Genomic DNA, 24,013 nt, shown 5'->3' with positions numbered 1-24,013 from the left:
CAGCGAGTTCCACGCACCCACCACTCTGTGTAAAAAACTTGCCTCGTATATCTCTTTTAAACCTTGCCCCTTACACCTTAAACCTATGCCACCTAGTAATTGACTCTTCCACCCTGCGAAAAAGCTTCTGACTATCCACTCTGTCCATGTCCCTCATCATCTTGTAGACTTCTATCAGGTCGCCCCTCAACCTTCGTCGTTCCAGTGAGAACAATTCAGCAAAGAAGGACCAAGGAATTGATTAAGAAGGGGGAATTACAGTACAAAAGTAAGCTTGCAGGAAACATAAAGACTGACACTAAAAGTTTCTATAGATATGTGAAGAAAAAAAGGTTGGTGAAGAGAAATGGGGGAATGCACAAATAAATGGTTGAACAACTGAATGCATATTTTGTGTTCTGTCTTCACAAAAGAGGACACAAATCAGATACCAGAAATGTTGGAGAATGCAAGATTTAGTGAGAGGGAAGAACTGAGGGAGATCAACATGAGTAGAGAAATGGTGCTGGGAAAATTGATGGAATTGAAGGCGGACAAATCCCCAGGGCCTGATAACCTACATCCCAGAGTACTTAAAGAAGTGGCTCTAGAAATAGTGGATGCATTGGTGGTCATCTTCCAGGATTCTATAGCCTCTGGAACAGTCCCTGCAGATTGGACGGTAGCTAATGTCACACCAATATTTAAAAAGGGAGCTAGAGAGAAAACAGGGAATTATAGACCAGTAAGCTTAACATCGGTAGTGGGGAAAATTCTCGAATCCATAATCAAGGATTTTATCGTGGAGCATTTAGAAAGCAGTGGCAGGATCAGACAGAGTCAGCATGGATTTATGAAAGGGAAATTATGCTTGACAAATCTGTTGGAATTCTTTGAAGATGCAAGTAGTAGAGTTGACAAAGGGGAACAAGTAGATGTGGTATATTTGGACTTTCAGACAGTGGTTGACAAAGTCCCGCATAAGAGATTATCGTGCAAGATTAAAGCACATGGGATTGGGGGAAGTGTATTGAGATAGATAGAAAACTGGTTGGCAGAGAGGAAACAAATGGGTGCTTTTCAAATTGACAGACAGTAACTAGTGGGGCGCTACAGGGATCAGTGCTGGGGCCCTAGCTATTCACAATATATATTAATGATTTGGAGGAGGGAACAAAATGTAACATCTCAAAGTTTGTCGTTGATACCAAATTGGGTGGGAGGGTGAACTGTGATGAGGATGCAGAGATCCTTCAGCATGATCTGGACAGGTTGGGGGAGTGGGCTAATCAATGGCAGATGCAATATAATTTGGATAAATGTGAGGTTATTCACTTTGGAAGCAAAAACGAGAAGGCAGATTATTACCTAAATGGCTGTAAATTGGGAGAGGGGAGTGTGCAGCGGGACCTGGGTGTCCTTGTGCACCAGTCGCTGAAGGTAAGCATGCAGGTGCAGCAGGCGGTAAAGAAGGCGAATGGTATGTTGGCCTTCATTGCGAGAGGTTTCGAATACAGGAGCAGGGATGTGTTGTTGCAATTACACAGGGCCTTGGTGAGGCCACACCGAGAGTATTGTGTGCAGTTTTGGTCTCCTTTTCTGAGGAAGGATGTTCTCGCTCTCGAGGGGGTGCAGCGAAGGTTTACCAGGCTGATTCCGGGGATGGCTAGACTGATGTATGAGGAGAGATTGACTAGGTTAGGAGTGATTTTGCTGGAGTTAGACAAATGAGGGGGGAACCTCAGAGACTTATAAACTTCTAACAAGACTAGACAGGGTAGATGAAGGGAGAATGTTCCTGATGGTGGGGGAGTCCAGAACCAGGGGTCACAGTCTGAGGATTCAGGGTAGACCATTTAGGATGGAGGTGAGGAGACATTTCTTCACCCAAAGAGTGGTGAGCAGGTGGAATTCATTATCACAGGAAGTAGTTGATGCCAAAACATTGAATGTATTCAAGAGGCGGCTGGATATAGCACTTGGGGTGAATGGGATCAAAGGTTATGGGGGGAAAGCAGGATTAGACTATTGAGTTGGATGATCCGCCATGATCGTGATGAATGGTGGAGCAGGCTCGAAGGGCCAAATGGCCTCCTCCTGCTCCTATCTTCTATGTTTCTATGTTTCTAGGAAAGTTTATGGCAGAGAAGGAGGCCGTTTGGTCCATTGTGGCTGTGCTGGCTGAACAAAATTGAACCACTTTCTAGCTCCTGGTCTGTATCCTTGTAGTTTATGTCACTTCAAATGCACATAAAAGTATTTTAAAATTGTCACTTAGTAGTATAATACTCGAGTATTGCTGAAATAAGAGACACACTGTTGAAGCTTTTTGTCTTGCACTCATCAGAACAGATGCAAGAATGCCAAATTTCAAAGGAAGCAACAATTGATACTGCATGAGAAAAGACTGGTGGGAAAGTTAACTCTGATTGGTCGAGGGCTGTTATGGGGAATGTACCAGGAAACTTTCTCCCATGTTTTTCATAGGATCATAGAATCCCTACAGTGCAGAAGGAGGCCATTTGGCCCATCGAGTCTGCACTGACAACAATTCCACCCATGCCCTATCCCACAACCCCACTTATTTACCCTGCTAGGGGCCCTGACACTGAGGGGCAATTTAGCATGATCAATCTACCTAACCTGCACATCTTTGGACTGTGGGAGTAAACTGGAGCACTCGGAGGAAACCCACACAGAAATGGGGAGAATGTGCAGACTCCACATACTCACCCAATGGTGGAAGTGAACCCAGGGCCCTGGCGCTGTGAAGCAACAGTGCTAACCATTGTACCACCCCATGTTTAACTTCAAAAAGACACAATGCCTGGACATGCACCTTTTGCCTGCAGAGGACAGGGCCTTGCATATGAATATATGTAGCTTCTAGCAAGGCTAAGCGAGCCACATTATGAGCTCAACTGATAATCTTAATTTGGTTGTTAGTGTAATTCAGGATTATTCAGCAAGTGCTGCCCAATTGCGAAAGCACGGCTAATGTTAGATGCGACATGTTCTGTTTGACAATCACGGGCAGGTGTTCTTAAATTGCAATGAGCATTATTTCCTCTGCCACCCTTTCAGGCGGTGAGTTCCAGACACCCATCTGGGTGAAAACATTTTTGCCATAACTCCCCTCTAACACTTTTATCGGATACTATGACCCACAGACTATTAACCTCTCGGCTAAGGGAGGTAAATGCTTCCTATCAGTGGTTAGCACTGCTGCCTCGCAGCACCAGGGACACGGGTTTGATTCTCTCATTGGGTCACTGTCCATATAGAGTTTGCATGTTCTCCCCATGGGTTTCCTCTGGGTTCTCTGGTTTCCTCCCACAGTCCAAAGATGTGAAGGTTATGTGGTTGGCCATGCTAAGTTGCCCCTTATTGTCCCAAGATGGGTAGGTTAGATAAATTATCCATGTCAAGTGCAGGGGTTACAGGGATAAGGATGTTGGCAGGCCTGGGTAAGGTGTTCCATCTGAGAGCCAAGGCCAAATCGATGGGCTGAATGGCCTCCTTCTGCCTTGTAGGTATTCTATGATTCAATTCTTCTATCCACTTTATCGAGGATCCTCCTAATTTTATTCCCCTCAATTAAATCTCCTCATTGCCTCCGCTGACCCAAAGAAAATAATCCCAGTCCGTGCTATTATTATAAAATTCTCAATTCCTGGTGCCACCATATAAACTTCCACTGGGTGCTCCCTCGTACAATCCTTCCCATAATGCGATGACCAGAACCATATGCAGAACTCTAGCTATGGCTTAACCTGGGGCAGCACGTGGCACAGTGGTTAGCACTACTGCCTCACAGTGACAGAAACCCAGGTTCGATTCCTGGTTTGGGTCACTGTCTGCACATTCTCCCCGTGTCTGCATGGATTTCTTCCGGGTGCTCCGGTTGCCTCCCACAGCCTGAAAGACGTGCCAGTTAGGTGCATTGGCCATGCTAAATTCTCCCTCAGTGTACCCGAACAGGCGCGGGAGTGTGGCGACTAGGGGATTTTCACAGTAACTTCATTGCAGTGTTGTTTTAAGCCTGTTTGTGACACTAATAAATAAACTTTAAACTTTGTAACTTTTCTGCTCTTATATTCTATGCATGGCTAATAAAATAAAGCATCCGACATAACTTCTGAACCACCTTATGTGCCCATTTTGCTATTTTTAGGGATTTGTGGAATGCATGCCCAGGTCCCTCTGGTCCTCTCCACTTCTTAATATCTGACCATCCATTGTATGTTCCCTGTCTTCATTTGCCCTTCCCAAATACATTTGTTCATATTTCTCTGGATGGAATTCCATTTACCATTTCTCTGCCCTCTGATCATTTGTTATCTTTCTGCAATCAACAACTTTCTTCCTCAAAATCAATCGCACATCATTTTTTCTGTCACATACAATTTTCTTTATTGTGCACCCCTAAACTTTAAGTCTAGATTACTCATATGTGCCCCAAAAACAGCGGACCTGACACTGAGCGCTTCAAAAACACACTGAAAACAGTCTTCCACTCACAAAACTATCCATCGATCACTACCCTTTGCTTCCTGCCACTGGAAACTGTTGGATCCAACTTGCCACATTCCTTTGAAATCCCATGAGCTCTTACTTTCCTGACCAGTCTGCCGTGTGGAACCTGGTCAAAAGCTCTGCTAAAATCCATGCCGACTACATCAAGAAGTATCACATGGGAAAACGTGAGTTCATTCACTTCAGCACATAGAATAGGAAAGCAAAGTATTATTTAAATGGGGAGGGACTGCAGAATGCTGGGATATTCAGGGATCTGGGTGTCCTCCTTTATCAAACGTCGGAAGTTAGTATGTAGACACAGCAAGTAATTCGGAAAGGAAATGGACTACTGATCTTTAGACGGTGGCCTAGTGGTATTATCGCTAGACTATTAATCCAGAAACCCAGCTAAAGTTTTGGGGACTCAAGTTCGAATCCCGCCACGGCAGATGGTGGAATTTGAGTTCAATTAAAAATATCTGGAATTAAAAATCCACTGATGACTATTGTCAATTGTTCAAAAAACCCCATTTGGTTCACTAATGCCCTTTCGGGAAGGAAATCTGCCAGCTTTACCTGATCAGGCCTACACATGACTTCAGAGCCACAGCGGTGTGGTTGACTCTCAACTGCCTTCGGGCAACTAAGGACGGGCAATAAATGCTGGCCAGCCAGCGACACCCGTGTACCCAAGTTAATAAAGAAAATATATTGCAAGGGAGATGAAGCATAAAAGTGGGAAAATCCTTTGACAAATGTACTGGATGTGGAGAGTTCACACCTATAATATTACATCCAGTTTTGGTCTCCTTAACAAAAGGAGGAATATCCTTTTATTGGAGGCAGGTCAAAGAAGATCTTTATGGTGAACAGGCCATTCTTTGAGAATTGCTTGATTAGGTTGCTGCTATCCTCATTGGAGTTTAGAAGAACAAAAAGTGATCTTATTGAAATACTTAAGAATTCTGAGGGGGTTGACATGGTAGTTGCTCCCATTGGGTAATCTAGAAGAGGGGCACAATTGTAGAATAAAGAGTCGTCCATTTGGGATGGAGATTAGGAGGACTCTCTTCCCTCAGAGTGTCATGATTTTTGGAATTTTCTCCCCTCGGATGTCACAGAGGCTGCCTCGTTGTTTACATTCAAGGCTGAGATAGACAGATTCTTGACCTGTGAGGGAATTAAAGATTATAGGGAACAGAAAGGAAAGTGGAGTTGAGGCCAAAATCAGGTCAGCCATCTCACTGAATGATGGTGCAGGCTTGAGGCCTAGTCCTGCACGTATTTATTACATTCTTATCATAGAATCCTTACCATGCAGAAGGAGGCTATTCAGCCCATCAAGTCTGCACCGACTCTCCGACAATGCATGTTACCCAGGTCCACCCCCTTCCCTATCCCCGTAACGCCACACATTTACCCTGCTAATCCTCCTGACCTACACATCTTTGGACACAAAGGGGCAATTTAGCATGGCCAATCCACCTAAACTGCACACCTTTGGACTGTGGGAGGAAACCAGAGCACTCAGAGGAAACCCACCTTATGTTCTTACTAAACGCATTAGCCTCAGTGACCCTCACGTAACCGCTTCAGAATTTCAATCAAGTTTGTCCATCCCATAACAAATCATTGCTGACCACCCTTGATTAATTTGTGCCTTTCTAAACTGACAATTCATGTTGTTCCTCAGAATATTTTCCAACAACCTGCCCACTATCAAGCTTAGGTCTTTTTTGTATTCATTTGTGGGACATGGGCGCGCTATCTGACCAGGGTTAATTGCCCATCTCTAATTACCCTTGAACTGAGTGGCTCGCTAGGCCATTTCAGAGGGCAGTTGAGAGTCAACCACATTGCTGTGGCTCTGGAGTCGCATGTAGGCCAGACCGGGTAAGGACGGCAGATTTCCTTTCATAAAGGACTGGGTTGTAATTACACCTTTCCTCCCTTTGAAAACAACAGTGTAATGTTAAGAACCCTCCTGCACAATGCCTGGACCAGAGAGGACTGGAAAATATGGCCAGTGCCTTTACTACTTCCTCCTTTTCTCTGCTCAGTAACTTGGGAGACATTTCATCTCGGAATGGCGACTTATCTAATTTCCAACCTGCTGAAGCCATGAATGTTTCCTCTCTCACAATGCTTCCCCCATCCAATGCTTCATACATCTCCTTGATTATAATTTTTGGCACTCAGCCAAATCTCCATTCACTGCAGCGGGACTGGAAAATCCCACCGGCGTGAACAGCCGGAAAATTCCACCCCATGTCTGTCTTCTGCCTTAACACACAGGCTCTTTCTCTGGTCTCCGATGGGTCCCAGACTTTTTTCAGTTGTCCTCTTGCTCTCTATGCATCTATAAAACATCTTTGGATTTTTCTTGATTTTAAATGCCAATTTTGTTTTCACGTCTACTATTTGCCTTCCTAATTCCCTTCTTAATTTTATCCCTGCCCATTCCATACTCACATTGTAGCTCACATTTCCTCCCTTTCACAGAATGGATCACACTTATTATTCCCTCCTACTCCACCTCTGTAGAACTTCAGGACCCTCTTCTGCCGTGACTTCCAGACAAACACACAGTATTCCAGGATCAGAGTTCCCCATATGTCTAATTGCTAACTTCACAGCATGGAGTAAAAACTGAATTGCAGAGATGGAGAAGATCCCTAATTTGACCTTCTAGCTGATGCTTTTTTTAAAATCAAAATCAATACCAATTACCCATCTTTTCACTGGATTGGTTAGTCCAATCTCTGTCCAAAATACTGCTCATGTAATGTATAGCCCCCACCCCCAGATAATGCCAAGGGGTGGGGCCTAAGTGGAAGGGCAGGGCCTGAAGTGGGCAGAGCTTGAAGGGACGGCAGGGCATGGGGGCCTGTGTATCGGGGATTGCTGGAGCAGTGACTGGCTGGGGTTGGGTGGGGGAGGGGAGGTCAAAGGGTACAGAGAGTCAGTGGCGGTGATTGGCTGGGGGTGGGGGAAATTGGGGAAGACGATCGGCCGGGGGGGCGCGATAATCGGGGACGCCGAGCGAGTGGCAACTGGAGGGTGCAATGTCCGGGGGGAGTGGGGAAGTGATAATATTCCAGTTCACTGTGTACTGCTGACACAGTGCACCAGGAGATGAGGGCGCATGCGCAATAGCGCACACTAGCATTCTGTAGCCGGCTTGACGACAAACTTAGGCCCTGCCCGTTTCCCCTGCAGGCGAGAATCAGATTCTGGCTCATTTTTTGAATAAGTGTCACAGGTAAAATGGCTCTGAAACTCCCATTTTCACACTCATTCTGCATTTAAAATCTTTTGGTTAGATCACCCACAGGGTTTCTCTCCAGATCTTCTGAAACTATGTCAAAGAAAGAAGGAGGGCATGCTTTGCGCCATCATTCTTGAGAGCCGGGACCTAAAGACACCCACAAGTTTGGCTCCATGGAGCTCACGGCGCCCTTTTTAAAGGATACCCAATCTTAACATTATGAGACAGGGCTCCCTCCACCCAATGGACATCAGGAATCTCCCATCTATTATCGCAGGCAATCTTTCTTTTATTAATGCGTCAGACATGAGCGTCACTGGCTGGCCATCCCTAGCTACCCTTGAACCGAGTGGCTTGCTAGGCCATATCAGAGGGCAGTTGAGATTCAACCACATTGCTGTGGCTCTGGTCGGCCAGGCCAGATAAGGATATTTCCTTCCCTAAAGGACATTAGTGAACCAGATGGTTCAGACAATCGACAATGGTTTCATGGTCATCGATGGATTCTTAATTCCAGATTTTTTGAAATTGAATTTAAATTCCACCACCTGCCGTGGTCCCCGGAACATTAGCTGAGTTTCTGGATGAATAGTCTAGCGATAATACTACTTGGCCTTCCCTTATCTCCTCACTCATCTATTATCTCTGGCAATCTCCCTCCCCATCATTTCCCCATTTTCCCCCCTAGCCCTGCCTCCCCCCACCCCCCTCCTCCAGTTCCACCCTAGCCCCATCCATCGATCCCACCTCTTGGAAGTACCAACCTGACACTGCCAGTTTGGCACTGCCAGCGTGCCAGGGGGAGTGCCAGAGCCCTGTCCAGCCATGTCCCTGACCACCTGGGGGCCACTACTGACATCTGCGCCCCAATATGGTCATCTTGACCTCTGAAGGGCAGTCGTGATTCCCACAGGCGTGACGTCACGCCGGTGCCGGTGGGGTGAAGGGCCGGGGGGGGGGGGGGGGGGGTGGGGGTGACATCTGACAGCCCTGGAAGATAAAGCATCATGCCACTCATGCTTATTTAAATGTACTTAAACCTGATTACATCACTGGCCGGAGGGAATGGAGAAGATTTATTTCTGAGGTTTCCCCAATGCAAATCTCATTCTGCCACTCTCGTGAGGTTAAACAGCCGTAAGGGAACGTGGGCCTATGTTGAGCGAGCCTGGAAAAGCCTGGCCAGCATCTCAAATCCAAAAACCAGAGTTGTCTGAAAGCCAGACCTATATGCCATACATCAATTTTAATTGAGTAAAATTTTTTTTAAACTTACCTGCTTTGGCATGGTGTGGCACCGGACTAGTTATTCCATTCACTGCTTGTGCACCATGGGTCTACCCCCAAACTCTGAGAAACCCTTAACCCTTGACCCATACTGCCCAAAGCACCCAACCCAAATCTGGCAAGGTTTGAAATCTGGCACTGTCTTAGTTCTGAGGATGCCGGTTTTGAGACTCTGGCCAGGGTATTACCATCCCGCCCGCCAAGAGAATCGGAGCGGGTGAGGGGTGGACAATGGGATGGTCCCTTGACCTCGGGTGGGATTTTATGGTTTCGGGACGGGTGAGACCATAAATATACCTGTATTACCCATTGCAATGTACTAACTTCATTACAAAATCTACTACCCTTTGGGTGAATAAAACAATCTAACTTTGTTGATGCCAAGAAGACATGAGAGAGAAATATATATCTAAATCATTCTGGCTACTTTATAAAATTATTACTTTTTAATTATATTGGATCAAGGTTTTAGACTGACTGAAGCCATGACTCACGGCGACTCACACAAAAGGAATTTCTAGCCTTCGGAAGACCACAGCAACCTTGTTATCTCTAAAGAGTTGTTAATGCCTGCAACTGCAGAAATCAAATTCCAGGGAAATACACAAAGACCCTTGACATTTCTAAGCAGAGCTTTGTCCAATGGTGTGTCTGCAAAGACAAAGGACCTTGAGATCTCTGGTAAGCGTATTAATGGATAAAACTTTAACTCTCTCAAGAATCCAGACCAGCAATCTACACCCTTTGTCCAAGAAAGAAGTGAGAATTATGTCACATGCCCTCCCCTTCCCCACAAGCTAGAATCTGTAATATTGCCTTGTGGACCTGAACAGTCTGACAACTTCCATCAATATAACAGCAGCAGAACTAGAGCTCTGTAAAGGTTTGAATAGCCTCAACTACACTGTTTCTACTGGAATGTCTGAACATCTGTACGAATGCCTACTGCACAACTAATTTAGCTCTACGGGCATCTCCTATCATGGAATCAGTTCTACTGGAGAAGTGGATTACCCCTCACCAGCTTCAGCCTGCTAAGCTTTCTGAAGCAATACACCAATGGAATTTTGATTCCATACTCAGGATTCACGTGAAAGAATTATTTTCATTTTGTCTGTGGTCTTTTCCCTGTATCCCTTCCTTTCGCTTATCTCTCTTTTAATGTGTGAACGCTTCGGGGGTAACATAGCAAAGCCCCCTCCCCTTATTTGTGTGTGTGCAAAGCAAACCAACATCTGATTTCACTGTATTTCAACTTTGCTGTGGGGATATCAATAGAGGATTTTGTCACTCAAAGCCTGAGGGGTTGGGGAAAAGACAGGGGGAAATGAAGAGGGGACTCAAAGAGTAAAAACGCCTTTCTGCTTACAGATGAGTGGGGAGGGGAGAAGTCAGGACTGTTTAAAATTAAATGCCCTCCTGTCCATAACAATTCCCAACTTTCTAAACAGTGTCTTAAACATCGGTTAGTCATCTTCAGGCACTCCCCAAAAGTTAACTTTACTAGCTTCAACATAGAAAATGGGTGAGATTTTCCAGCGCCGCTCACCCCAAAGCTGGAAAATCCCGCCCGAGGTCAATGGACCTTTACGTGGTCCGTGTCCCGCCCGCTGCTATTCCCATGGTGAGCGGGATGGGAAAATTCCTCCCAATACGTTGTTTTCAAAATCCACATAGCGTCACTGGCATTATTTTATCAGTTGAGGCTTCAGAATAAAAGGGAGTTGAGAAGCTGGAGGGTAAATCTGATGAATAAAAACATGATGGTGATCTCGGGGAGTGCACATGCCGGACTATTTGAGCCATGAAAGATCGTTTATTCTGTCTAAGTCTCTGACCATTTCCAAAACACATAATTCTATTGCCAGTTTTTTTTACAAGGGGGAACTAGTTGTTACATCTCCTGTCGGCATCAGCAGTCATCTGTGAAGTAGGCTTGGGAAATCATTTGAACAGAGTGTTTAGTCGACATGGTACATGGCACACAAAACCTTTAATTGGCAATCTCAGTCAGGGAGACGGCTGGGCGGCTAAAGTAGCTTGTATGGGCTGATCTGATGCACGTTGCTGGGGCCATTTTACACTGTACATAACCATGCTACGTCTAACTGGAAGTACTTGTCATTACTGGGTGTCTGAAATATGTTCTGGCCTGGAACCCAATGTCAACAATCTAGGAAGAGCGTCAAACAGGCTAAAAAAAAATATCAAAACAGAAAAGGGTGGAAATACCTATCTATTGGCACCTGAACCAGGTGAATATTTTGGGTGTCACCATTTATTGACAATGTAAACCCTGAAGGGGGGTCCTCCAAAATACCAATCTATCACTGGCTAATTCAGTTGGCTAAGTGAACAGCTCTACATTTCCAGCTTTACACTTTTCAACCTCAGATTCCCAGCTTTTCCAGTTTCTTCCAAACACTCAAAAGATCGTACTTACCAATTTTTTAAAACCAGCGTCGTTATCAAAGCAGCGACAACCATAATGAGGGAGACGGTGATGGTGATGATCTGGTGAACAGCCAAACCTGATGATCAAAAGAGAGAAAAAAAAATGACTTGTTTAATTTCTATCCGCCACCTATGGCTTCACATGCAGTCTCTCCGAGGAACCAGGATATCTGAATATTTGTGCAAAGCGCATCTTTATTTATCAATGGTCAAATCTCCTTTGATGACAAACAGGAAACGATTTCACTGAATAACTGATAATGGGTGTGTTAACTGAGGGTTTTGAACTCAATAAGGAACAAGGAAGGAACCACAAAGGTCGTTATTAGAATACAGAGGACCTTACAACAAGTGATCAATGAGTTAAGAGATGTAATGATTTTAATCAGGGAATTGAGGTCGGCCTGCTTGAATATGAGCTCCCTGATTAAGGGCCAAATTGATAGTCCATTCAGGGAGCCCCATGTTCTGTAGGTAAACAGGAGTGTCAGTTCCTCTGGCACTCCGGGTGTAGACTGCATACTGAGAGCGCTCTGTATAGTGCTGTGGGATTTTGTAAATAAAGAAATTTTGGTGAAGAGACTTCAGCCTCCGAGGACTAATTACAAGCGACTTCAACAACAATTGGTCAGGATTTTACAAGGAAGAATTCAAAAAGATTTGCCGGGAATTGGGGCTGTAGAGCAAGTCTCCATCATAAAGACTAAAGAGATAGGATTAGAATAGATTGTTCCAGTGTTAGATCTGGGAATTGGAATTGGGTTGGCATAGATTCATTACAATGCAGAAGGAGGCTATTTGACCCATCAAGTCTGCACCTGAAGAGCATCCTACCCAAGCCCCCATAGCCCCGCGCATTGGCTAATGCACCTAACCTAACCTATCTTTGGCATGTGGGAGGAAACTGGAGCACCCGGAGGAAACCCACGCAGACAAGGGGAGAACATGCAAACTACACACAAACAGTGATCCAAGGCTGGAATCGAACCCAGATCCTTGGCGCTGTGAGGCAGCAGAACTAACCCCTGTGTCACCGTACTGCTCACTTCAAGCCTAGGGTTAGCACTGATGCAACACAGAATGGCCTCCTTCTGTTTTTTTTAATTTCTGGACCCCTTTGGGACAAATGGTGCTAACTCTTTTTAAATTCAATCAATAAAACAGCAAATTTACTCTTAGGTGAAGAAATGGGCAGTAAACAGATACAGGTCATATCCAGAAATACCAAAATGGACCTACAGACATGAAAATTAACAAACAGGGAGATTTATAGAAAGTTACTCCGACAGATTGGAAGATTCACATGTGTGTTTTTCTAATCAGGCAGGCACGTAGGTAGATGCAGAGATATGTACAAAGATAGGGACACAGATGAAAATATTGATAGGCACATATAAGTGTGTACAGAGGTAGCAAAGAGGTACATCCAAGTTAAGAAATAAAAGAACGGATGGAAACGTAACTAGAGTTTGCGATATAAAAATGGACAGTTAGAATACAAGGATAACGAGGCAGATTGTTATACAAAGTTAAACCATAGAAAGATACAAACAAAATATATTGGAAACAAATAGGGACATACTTGTTCTTGGCTGACTAACTTGGATGAATATATTTGCTGGTTTATACATAACGGCAGAGTGTGCAGAAAAATACACTTTCCGGTCTCCCGTGTTGATGCTCACACAGATTCTGGGTCTGGAATCTGGTCAGGGGATGGGGATGCTCTGCCTTTAAGACCACTCCATGTCATCCTTGTGGTGAAGTGGTCCAAATGGGAAGAGGCAGATAGTTACAGCTGCTCGTAAACACATCATAGCAAAGTGATACTTTGAAGTGTGACAACTGGAGTGTGACAGACATTGAATGCGAGAGGTTTCTATGTGTAAACAGTAGATTTATTTTACTCGAGAGACAAATGTAAATAGGTTGGCGAGGAGTAGATAACTGGAGTGAGAGAGAGAAAAACGGGGAGAGAAACAGAGCGAGAGCGAGATGGTGGTTAATGAACCAGTGCCTTAACTTGTTTACAAATATATTGGCAGCATTTCACAATGCCAGGAGGGAGCAGCCTGCGAGTTGACATCTTTTCTTCATAAGAGTGGCAGATTTTCAGAGTTTAAAGGTCTTGAATCATCCACGGTTGCAAATTAAGAAACTGACAGTCCATTTCTCAGTGCGCTGAAAATCCAGTTTGGTCTCAATTGCTCTCTGTTCAGCAGGGTGCTTCCTGTTAGAGCGCCTTTTTTCACATCGAGCCTGATGATCCCAGCAGAGGTGCCTGATGAATTCCACTTCAGTGTTTTACACAGGTTTTCGGAAACTCTTGAAGTTCATCGAGTCCCCTTGACGTCCAGGGAATTCAAGAGCCTTGCAGAACAATTCATTAAAGCCCACCCCCTGCCCCCAGGCTTATGGCTGCAGGATTTTTATGGCAACATAACTGCAATGTTCTGAAGCAACGGGAAAAGAGGAAACAACACCAGCAGCCTCTCCACCTGGAGATAAAATTATATAACTATAGAATTATAGGGCGGCACGGTGGCACAGTGGTTAGCACTGCTGCCTCACAGCGCCGGGGACCAGGGTTCGATTCCTGCCTTGGGTCAGTGTGTGTGTGGGTGTGTGGAGTTTGCACGTTCTCCCCATGTCTGCATGGGTTTAGAATGCCGACAGTATAGAAGGAGATCATTCAGCCTATCGAGTCTGTACTGATCACAATCCCACACAGGCCCTATTCCTGTAACCCCACGCATTTACCCTGCTAAGCCCCCTGACACTAGGGTCAATTTATCATGGCCAATCAACCTAATCAGCACATCTTTGGACTGTGGGAGGAAACCGGAGCACCCAAAGGAAACCCACGTAGACATGGGGAGAAAATGCAAACTCCACACAGACAGTGACCCGAGGCCGGAATTGAACCCGGGTCCCTGGCGCTGTGAGGCAGCAGTGCTAACCACTGTGCTGCCCTGTTTCCTCCAGTTTCCTCCTACAGTCCAATAATGGCAGTTTAGGGGCATTGGCCATGCTAAATTGCCCCTTAGTGTCCAAAGATGTGTGGGTTAAGTGGATTAGTCATGGTAAATGCGCAGAGTTATGGGGCCAGGGCGGATGGGAGGTCCTGAGTGGGATGTTCTACCAGAGAATCAGTGCAGACTTGATGGACTGAACAAACTCTTTCTAATTTACCATTCCCAGAAAAAGATCATAGATAGGCACTGCTGTGAGGATAGAGGCGAGAGAAAGACCTGCCTCAGTGCTCTGGACTTTGTCACAGCTGACACCTCCTCAGGCCCCCATCCATTCCTATTGCTCTAACCATGTCAAATCATACCAACCCATTCACTCCACCCAGCCACAATGTCCCTCATACCCTCCTGGCCAACCCTTGCCCCTCTACCCTTCCAAATATTCCTTTATAGCCCATACATGAACTTAGTGCCAATTTATGTGGCATGGTGGCATAGTGGCTTTGTCACTGGACTAGTAATACAGAGACCCAGGATAATGCACTGGGTTCGAATCCCACCACAGCAGATGATACCCCATTTGAATTCAATAAAAATCTGGAATTAAAACTCTAATGATGACCATGAAACCATTGTTGATGTTGTAAAAGCTTATCTGGTTCATTAACTTCTTTTAGGGAAGGAAATCTGCCATCCTTACCTAGTCTGGCCTACATGTGACTCCAGATCCACAGCAATGTGGTTGACTCTTAAATGCCCTTTAAAATGAACTGAATTCAAGGGTAATTAGGGATGGGCAATAAATGCTGGCCGAGCCAGTGACACCAACATCCCATGAATGAAAAAAAAACATGACCCTCACTCATCCCTCTGGCTCCTCCTAGCTCCTATGCAATTCATACAGTGTCCACTTTGGGCAGATCTCAGGAGCCTTACTGAGATTAAATAAAACAAAAGTTCTAAGTATCTCTTCCATAATTTGCTTTCACAAACAAACACTCATAGAAAAAAGCCCATTAAATACATTAAGATCCCTTCAAGTACTTAATCCCTCACAAAAACAATTTGCATTCATAGCCCAAATCCCGCATCAAAGACTGCTAACCATTAACAACCTCTTGGAGCTGTGAATCAAACTGAACTAACAGCCCCCAATGTGATAATGATCAGCTGTAAAAACAGTCAAGCAGTAATACTAATACGATAATGATAACCCTTAGGATGTCAACAAACAACTATTGCAGCTGTAAGAACCACTGTCCTTTTCAAGAGACACAGCTAGCTGTTTTTTTCCCAAAATTTAAAGAGCAGAGGATTTAAGTAACTTGACACCTTGGCAGTTCCACAGACCTAGCTCATCTTTTATATGCATTCACATCTACTCTGAAGAAATGATATAACTGCAGGAAAAGGACTTCACTGCAGTGAAAATAGAGTCTGGTTGAATTCAGCAATGAGTACTAATTGCCCTACTGAGTTCAGGTGTGTGAATCCTATCCTGCCCCTTGCTGTGGACAGGAGAGAGCTAAACTGAACTTCTTTAACCTGTCCCTGTATGTCCGTAAGCAGAGGTGCTTTTGAATTATTTTAAAAGTCGGCCGTGGCATGTTTTCCCAAACCCTCAGACTGTGCAATCCAATTTAATAATAATAATATGGAGCAAGCTCACATTATGATTAACTCAGAAGGTTAGTTTCTTCACATTCAAACCTAGGGGATGGGGTGGGGGAGGGGTAGTGCTCGCAACCTCATGCGCACATACAAACTGAAGGGGCATAGAAAAGAGTAAGATTTTCAATTGTGGGCAATGAAAGTAAAAGAGCCCCAGTCATGAATGTTAGCTCGTGTGATTTCCAGAGTCCGAGGAATAAACATCCAGACGGTGTCTTCCTTGTGGGGAAATTCTGTACTGAAAAGGATGTGAGGCTGATTGTAATATTTAAATCCAATCAAATGTGGATTTAAATATTATTAGTGAGCCTGGGATGGAATCATCTGGGCTCACTTTCTTCTCTGGCCTTGCTGGGAAAATTCACTCTGGCGAGGATCATTTCTGATCCCCACCAACAGGGACCAAACATGATGGCCTCGCTGGTAGAACCATAGGCCATTGAGGGCCCCCTCCCTCCCCAGGAGCTTGGGGGCAAGAGGAGGGTGCTCCATGAGCAATGCCAGCCTGTTACCCTGACAGTGCCCACCAGGCACCCTGGCACTGCCAGCCTGGCACCATGCAGAGTCAAGTGGGGAAGAGGGGGTGGGGCCTTAGGGATGGGGACAGACCAGGGGTGGGCTGTTCAAGGGGGGGAACCGATGCGCACTTTGCAACAAGGATCATGTGGGGGGACCACTGTACACTCTGCGACAGCGATCAATGGGGCAGTGATCAGCCGTGGAGCCCTGTGGTAGCAGGGGGGCGATTTCAATCAGATGGCCAGCTGTGGCTTGGTGGAAGCAGAGAATGACTGGTCTCTGCTCACAGAGCACAGAAATCTGTACATGTGCAACTGTGCTCTCTGCTACTATCAGCCGGCTTTTGGGCGATTTAGGCCCCATCCACTCCTGGCGGAATCTAAGTTTACAAGATTTTTTTTGACAAAGTCAGATAAGTTTTGATTTTTAAGTCACCCAAAAATAACACGAATTTCCCCCGTTTTCATGCTTGTTTGGGACTTAGATTTCTTTTGCTAAGATCGCCCCCTAAACATCCAACATGGCAGACAGGGTGTGCCACCCACTATACTGGCTCAGGCGGAAAAAGCAGCACTCAGAGTCTGAGTTTCAAACAGGCATTATGTCCTTTTAGTATGCAAGGAGGGACTGACTCTTGTTTGAAGCATCCCAGGCAAAACTGAGTACCTGCATTGTAGGCGCATTAGGGCTCCTGCATTCAGGAAAATCGGGTCAACAGGAAGACTTGAAGGGACCACAGGAGGCTGCTCGGCCACTGCATTGAGTATTTTTTAGAAATTATTTATGGGATGTGGTGTCGCTGGCTCATCAGCATTTATTGCCCACTCCAAATTGCCCTTGAGAAGGTTGTGGTGAGCTGCCTTCTTGATCTGTTGCAGATCATGTAGTGTTGGTACACCCGCAGTGCTGTTAGGGAAGGAGTTCCAGGATTTTAACCAATGACAATGGAGAAATGGTGATATATTTCCAAGTCAGGATGGTGAGTGACTTGGAGGGAACCTCCAGGTGGTGTTGTTCTCATGTGTATGTTGCCCTTGTCCTTCTAGATAGTAGCAGTCGTGAGTTTGGAAGGTGCTGCCTCAGGAACCTTGATGAGTTCCTGCAGTGCATTTTGTAGGTGGTACGGCTGCCACTGTTTGTGGGTAGTGGAGGGAGTAAATGTTTATGGAAGGGGTAGCAATCAAATGAGCTGCTTTGTCTGGTATGGTGTTGAGCTTCTTGAGTGTTGTTGGAGCTGCACTCATCCAGGCAAGTGGGGAGTATTCCATCACACTCCTGACTTGTGCTTTGTGGATGGTGGACAGGCTTTGGGGAGTCAGGAGGTGAGTTACTCACTGCAGGATTCCTAGCCTTTGATGCGGTTCCAAACCTGGACTCTGCTTGTGTACCAATGACAGCAAGTCCAAGTAATCCAAGGTTACACAATACGCTGCAATGTCCTGAGGACATGATGGGGGACTATATAAATGTAAATCCACTCCTACTGAGAGAGAGTTTCTTCTTTATTATTAACAGGCATAACGTCAATACCCTTTTAATAATGGAAAGGCAAATGAATAGAAGAGAGGATGGTTAAAAAATAGATTAAAGTCCTCTGTGACTGGCTGAATAGCAAAATGCTAGCTGTTGCTGTTAAAAGTTCATTCAAAATCTCTCCCAAAGTTAAGTTTAACTCACATTTTCTCCTCATTAAAACACTGTCATATTCTCCATCCAACAAGCCTGCTTCTTGTAATATGCATGAAGGTGAAAGTGTCATTCCGTATATGAGGTTTAAATGCCCAAGCTAATTCTTATGGCCAATCCCCTCTGGACAAGTGTTGACTCTGACGGGGCAATTAATATCTCTGACAAGCTTCTCTTAGAACGATAGAGTTCCACTGCATGGAAAAACTGACTGACAAGTGGGAAAACCAGTCAATCCTGAGAAAGGAAGCAAGATTGACCCTCTAACATGTGGCCTTGGTCAGATTGGTAGCACGTGCACTCACTGAAATTTATAACCATCTGGTGAGACTGCATGATGGATTGCTACAGCATTGAAGTCTAAATATATTCACAAATCACCGATTTATTTCTCTTGCGACATTCCCAACAACATTGTGTTGGGAAAATAGAGGAAATATGTTTCTTTTAATTCAAATTTATACTTGGTGTGGATGTCTCTAATTGGAATTGGACATTACATACCAGGCTCATCCGGGGCAGCCTGGTTGCACTGCTGCCTCATAGCTCCAGGGACTCGGGTTGGATTCCTGGCTTGGGTCACTGTCTGTGTGGAGTCTGCACATTCTCCCTGTGCCTGCGTGGGTTTCCTCCGGGTGCTCTGGTTTCCTCCCACAGTCCGAAAGGCGTGCTGGTTAGGGTGCATTAGCCATGCTAAATTCTTCCTCAGTGAAGCCAAACAGACGCCGGAGTGTGGCGATTAGGGGATTTTCACAGTAACTTCATTGCAGTGTTAATGTAAGCCTACTTGTGACACTAATAAACAAATTTTAAAACTGGTATGTATCTCTGGTCCGTGCTGGGTTAAGTATCTCAGCCATTCAAAGTGGTTGGCGTGTCACACTTGGTCTCATTGCCACTGGGCCAGGGAAGCAAAAACATTAGGCAACAAATTGTTCTCTCTAATGATCTGATGGCTGGCTACCCAACACTCCTTGTCTTGGTCTGTACACCAAATAGGCATCAGCTGTGAAATGGCAACATCTGTGCAGAAGCAGAGAGATTTAATGGGCAAAATTTGCCCCTCTGGGACTGAGCCCCATTGATTGGGAGTGGGGACAAGGAGTGTTTCCTGCTGTGAGGTGGGCGTAAACACAGAGGTGTAACACTTGCCCTTTCACCCCCTCCCTCCTCATTGTGCATCAATTTATAAGTACTTCTTTCAACCCCAATCTACAGTATTCGCTGCTCATGGTGTGATCCCCTTTATACTGTGTGGGGGGACATCAGATTGAGTGACCACTTTGTGGAACATCTCCTGTGAGACTCCTGTCATTTTAATTCTCCAGCTCGCTCTCCTGCTAACATCTCTGTCCTCGGCCTGCTGCACTGTTCCAGTGCAAGCCTCAGGAACAGCAACTCATCTTTCAGTCAGATACTTTACAAACTTCTGGATTCAATTTTGTTTCCATTTCTTTGTTTGTTTTGTTCTCTTTTCAATCACCCACTTTTTTTGTCTTTTTTTGGCCACATCTCCATTCCCTTCGGCCCTGGAAGAGCAGCTTTTCCAATATTTGATCCCTCCAGACTTTCCCCCGATCTCAGACCTTGTCCTTGCTCCACCCAGCCATTGCCCCAAAAACCTATTCCATCTCCAACTTTTCCTTTTGTGCTGTCTCCTGGCGGGTCCAGCGAGCCATTGAAATCTCCCTTCACATCGGCGGGTTTGGGAAACCCTACCGGCGTGAGGGGTCGGAAAACTCTGGCCGTTAACTCTGTTTCTCTCTGCTTACACAGGCCATGCCTGACCTGATGAGTTTATTCCAGTATTTTCCTGATTTTATATGTCAGATTTCCAACATCTGCAGTATTCTGCTTTTCGATTGGGTGTCAGCTGTGTGCCAGTGGTTTTTAAGTTTAAGTTTATTTATTAGTGTCACAAGTACGCTTACATTAACACTGCAATGAAGTTACTGTGAAAATCCCCGAGGTCACCACACTCCAGTGCCTGTTCAGGTACATTGGCCGCATCTCTTAAGACTTATCTAGACAGCCATATGAACGGAGTGGGAATGGAGGGATACAAAAGAATGGTCTAGTTTGGACCAGGGAGCGGCGCGGGCTTGGAGGGCCGAAGGGCCTGTTCCTGTGCTGTATTGTTCTTTGTTCTTTATTGAGGGAGAATTTAGCATGGCCAATGCACCTAACCAGCACGTCTTTCAGACTGTGGGAGGAAATCAGAGCACCCGGGGGAAACCCACGCAGACACGGGGAGAATGTGCAAACTCCACACAGACAATGACCCGAGCCGGGAATCCAACCTGGGTCCCTGGCGCTGTGAGGCAGCAATGCTAACCACCGTGCCACCCAGAGGTGCCTCACAGCGCCAGGGACCTGGGTTCAATTCCAGCTTTGGGTCACTGTCTGTGTGGAGCTTGCACATTCTCCCCGTGTCCTCTGGTTTCCCCTCTCAGTCCAAAGATGTGCGGTTTAGGTTGACTGGCCATGCTAAATTGCCCCTTAGTGTCAGGGGGATTAGGAGGGTAAATATTTGTGAGTATGGGGATAGGACCTGGGTGGGATTGTTGTCAGTGCAGGCTTGATGGGCCAAATGGCCTCCTTCTGCACTGTAGATTCTATGATTTTATGAATATTCCTCCATTAAACCAACAAAAGGAAATGGAAGCCTGGCTTTTGTTGCATTGCTGTTTGTGAAACTTTGCCTAATGGCTGCTGTTTCCAACAGTATAATATAGTCCCCACTTTAGACGTATTTAATTGGCTATAAAGGTCTTTGCGATGCCCTGAGATCATGAGACTTATTGCATCAATACAAGTCTCTCATTCTCAAGTAACAATGACTCTCAAGGCAAGGTGCCTGCAGATATCAGTTAGCTCGGAAACTGTACTGCAGCATAAATCGCTACGGCTCACAGAGTTCCTTCCATTAAACGTTAGCCAATGTTCACATTCCTGCAGCTATGTTCAAAGTGTAAACATTTTGAACCCACATCATATAAAATCTTCTGGCGTTAAGGCTGGATTTTCTGATTGGCTAACAGTTACTGCCACCCACTCGCTGCTGGGTAATTAAACACCACCATTGGGGAAATCTAGTTCCTGCTCCTTCGAGTGGGGTCACTGAGTTTGCTTGTCTGGAGATGTTAGGCTGAGGGCACTCCTCATGCCTCCGAGTGCACTCATTGGCAGGATTTTCCGTTCAACCCGCCTCGTGTTTCACAGTGAGGTTCCGCCATTGGCCAGTGGAGGGATCTTCTGGTCACGCCATTGTCGACGGGGTTTCCCGTCGAATGCACTTCTCGCTGCCAGGAAACCCACAGCTGGGGGGAGGGGAGGTGCGTCACCAGTGGGATTGGCTGGATCCCTCGAATGTGAACGGCTGGAAAATTACAACCAATTGTCAATTAGCGGCCCTCTTCCTGAATGTCAAAAACTGACATGTTTACACTCACGTGGGGAGGGGGAGGGAGTTAATGCTCCCCAACACCACACCCCCCCTTGCTACCCCAGGAGTGGGCTGGGAGGTGTTGCAGAGTGGCAGGGCTGTGTTGTCTTGTGTGACAGCACAGCAAGTCTCGGGGTGGAGACTCTGTACTCTTCCCAACTTTCTCCAGTTAAGTTCAGGTCAAGTATGATCTTCCCACATGGAGGGCCACTTAAGGGGACTCGAATAGAGGTGAGTGGACAGCCATGTCACATGTTGGCTAGGTGCCTGGTACACATGTAGTTGGTTGGGGTTCCTTCCCAGGAACACTGGGCGGGATTTTCCAGCTGTGCTTGCCACAAAACTGGAAAATCCCACCCGAGGTCAATGGACCTTTGCATGGTCCAACCATCCCCCCACCCGCTACGATTCCCATGGTGGGTGGGATGGGAAAATTCCCCCCAGTGTTTCCACGGAGGGACCCATTGGTGGCAGGGGAGGAATCTGCGGGAGGGCAGCCCCTGCCCTTTACACTCGCAACCGCACCCTCTCACCAGGGCATCCCTGACTTGACCCCAGTGATCCTGCCCCACTTATCTGCATTATCCAGGGCTCCAGTAACGACCCTCAACTTTGGGCCTACTGCAGTACCGGCAGTGGTCACTGCTCCCAGTGGTGCCTCTGGTTCCAAAGAGGTGCCGGCCAGTTCTTGGAGGCAGGAAGTTCCCCCTGCAGGACCCAAGAAGCCTGATGGCAACCAGCAGACTGCCTGATTGACAGTTAATCTTTTCAAGGCTCCAAGAGACTGGACACATTGGGATTGCCACCTATTCTCCAATTGGTGGACTGGCCCATTGCCGCCTCTGGTGATCATAAAGCCTTCACTGTTCAATCAATCCGAGAAGCCATCTTGGGATTTGCTTACTCAATCGAAAGGCATTTTCTGTCAAGTTGTTCTCATCCTTAAACATGGGTGGATGAACAGTGAGAAAGACGAGGAGTAAAAGATTTTAAAATAAGAACAAAAACCTTAGACTAATTAGAATTAGTTAGCATTAAAAAAAAATGGCAGACCAAGTAGACAGAGGAGGGATTGCAAGTCCCAAGTCTGCTTGCACAGTTCTCAAAATGGTGAAGGCCACATGACTGAGAGAACTGCAGTGTGTTTATCGCCATGGCAACAATGAGTAAAAAGTAAACCGAATTCTCCCCAAATCTTCTCACATTCTGAGGGTGGAAGCACCCTCTTCCCCTGGCCAGTTAACTTTAACCAAATCATTTCATTCCACAACAACTGGAATGTGAGGTATCTTTTTGTTATCCTTCATAATCGAGAGGATTCCGTACGAATAATGAAATGGCTGGAAAATGGAGCCTCAGAACTTGAGGTACATGGAACAGCAGGAATAAAGACCAATAATGCATACACAAAGGGATCAATTCTAACTGCAGCCACATGGCATAGTCAGGAAAATAACAAAGTCCCAATGGAATTGGGTTACTTACCATCCCACTTGTACTGGGATCCCAGCCACCACCATCTTGGCAGGGGTCCTTAGGCCCCTTGGATGGGTGGCTTATTCATTTGCCTGTTTAATGTTAGAGGCCCCATTTTTAACATGAAAATATGTGTCCTATGAGATACATGGGATGCAAGCCTCAATCATTTCTACCAGCACTGAACAGTTTAACCAATGACCCTGACGTTGTGAGGGTGGAATATACTTGAAGCTGTTCTGTTACTGCTGGGCTGAAGGTGCCATGTTTTACAGTAGTTATGATGTGGAGATGCCGGCGTTGGACTGGGGTAAGCACAGTAAGAAGTCTCACAACACCAGGTTAAAGTCCAACTGGTTTATTTGGCAGCACAAGCTTTCGGAGTCTCACTTGAAGAAGGAGCGAGACTCCGAAAGCTTGTGCTACCAAATAAACCTGTTGGACTTTAATCTGGTGTTGTGAGACTTCTTACTGTGCTTACAGTAGTTAGCCAGCTTTGTAATATGGTTGTTTAGTGTTGCCTCTAGTTTAGAAAATGTCCAAGCCTGAGAGGTACAGCAAATATTGTCAACACAGATGAACACCACGGGGGCATGGTGGTTAGCACTGCTGCCTCTCAGCGCCAGAGACCCGGGTTCAATTCCCAGCTCGGGTCACTGCCTGTGCAGAGTCTGCACGTTCTCCCCATGTCTGCATGGGTTTCCTCCGGGTGCTCCGGTTTCTTCCCATAATCCGAAA

At 45.9% G+C, this 24,013-nt stretch overlaps 1 protein-coding gene across 1 annotated transcript in view; it reads right to left on the bottom strand.

Moving 5' to 3' along the window:
- The window catches only part of ajap1 (adherens junctions associated protein 1), a 127,431-nt gene that overhangs the window by 83,331 nt on the left and 20,087 nt on the right, over positions 1–24,013 (bottom strand). Inside the window, exon 3 of the mRNA XM_078239716.1 lies at positions 11,496–11,583. Within this exon, the coding sequence (XP_078095842.1) occupies positions 11,496–11,583 (88 nt within the window). The remainder of the gene's footprint in view (positions 1–11,495; positions 11,584–24,013) is intronic.

Source organism: Mustelus asterias, chromosome 22, assembly GCF_964213995.1.
Source record: "Mustelus asterias chromosome 22, sMusAst1.hap1.1, whole genome shotgun sequence".
NCBI classification, from domain to species: Eukaryota; Metazoa; Chordata; class Chondrichthyes; order Carcharhiniformes; family Triakidae; genus Mustelus; species Mustelus asterias.
Note: the sequence above shows the minus strand (reverse complement) of the source record. Positions and strands in the feature narration are given on the sequence as shown.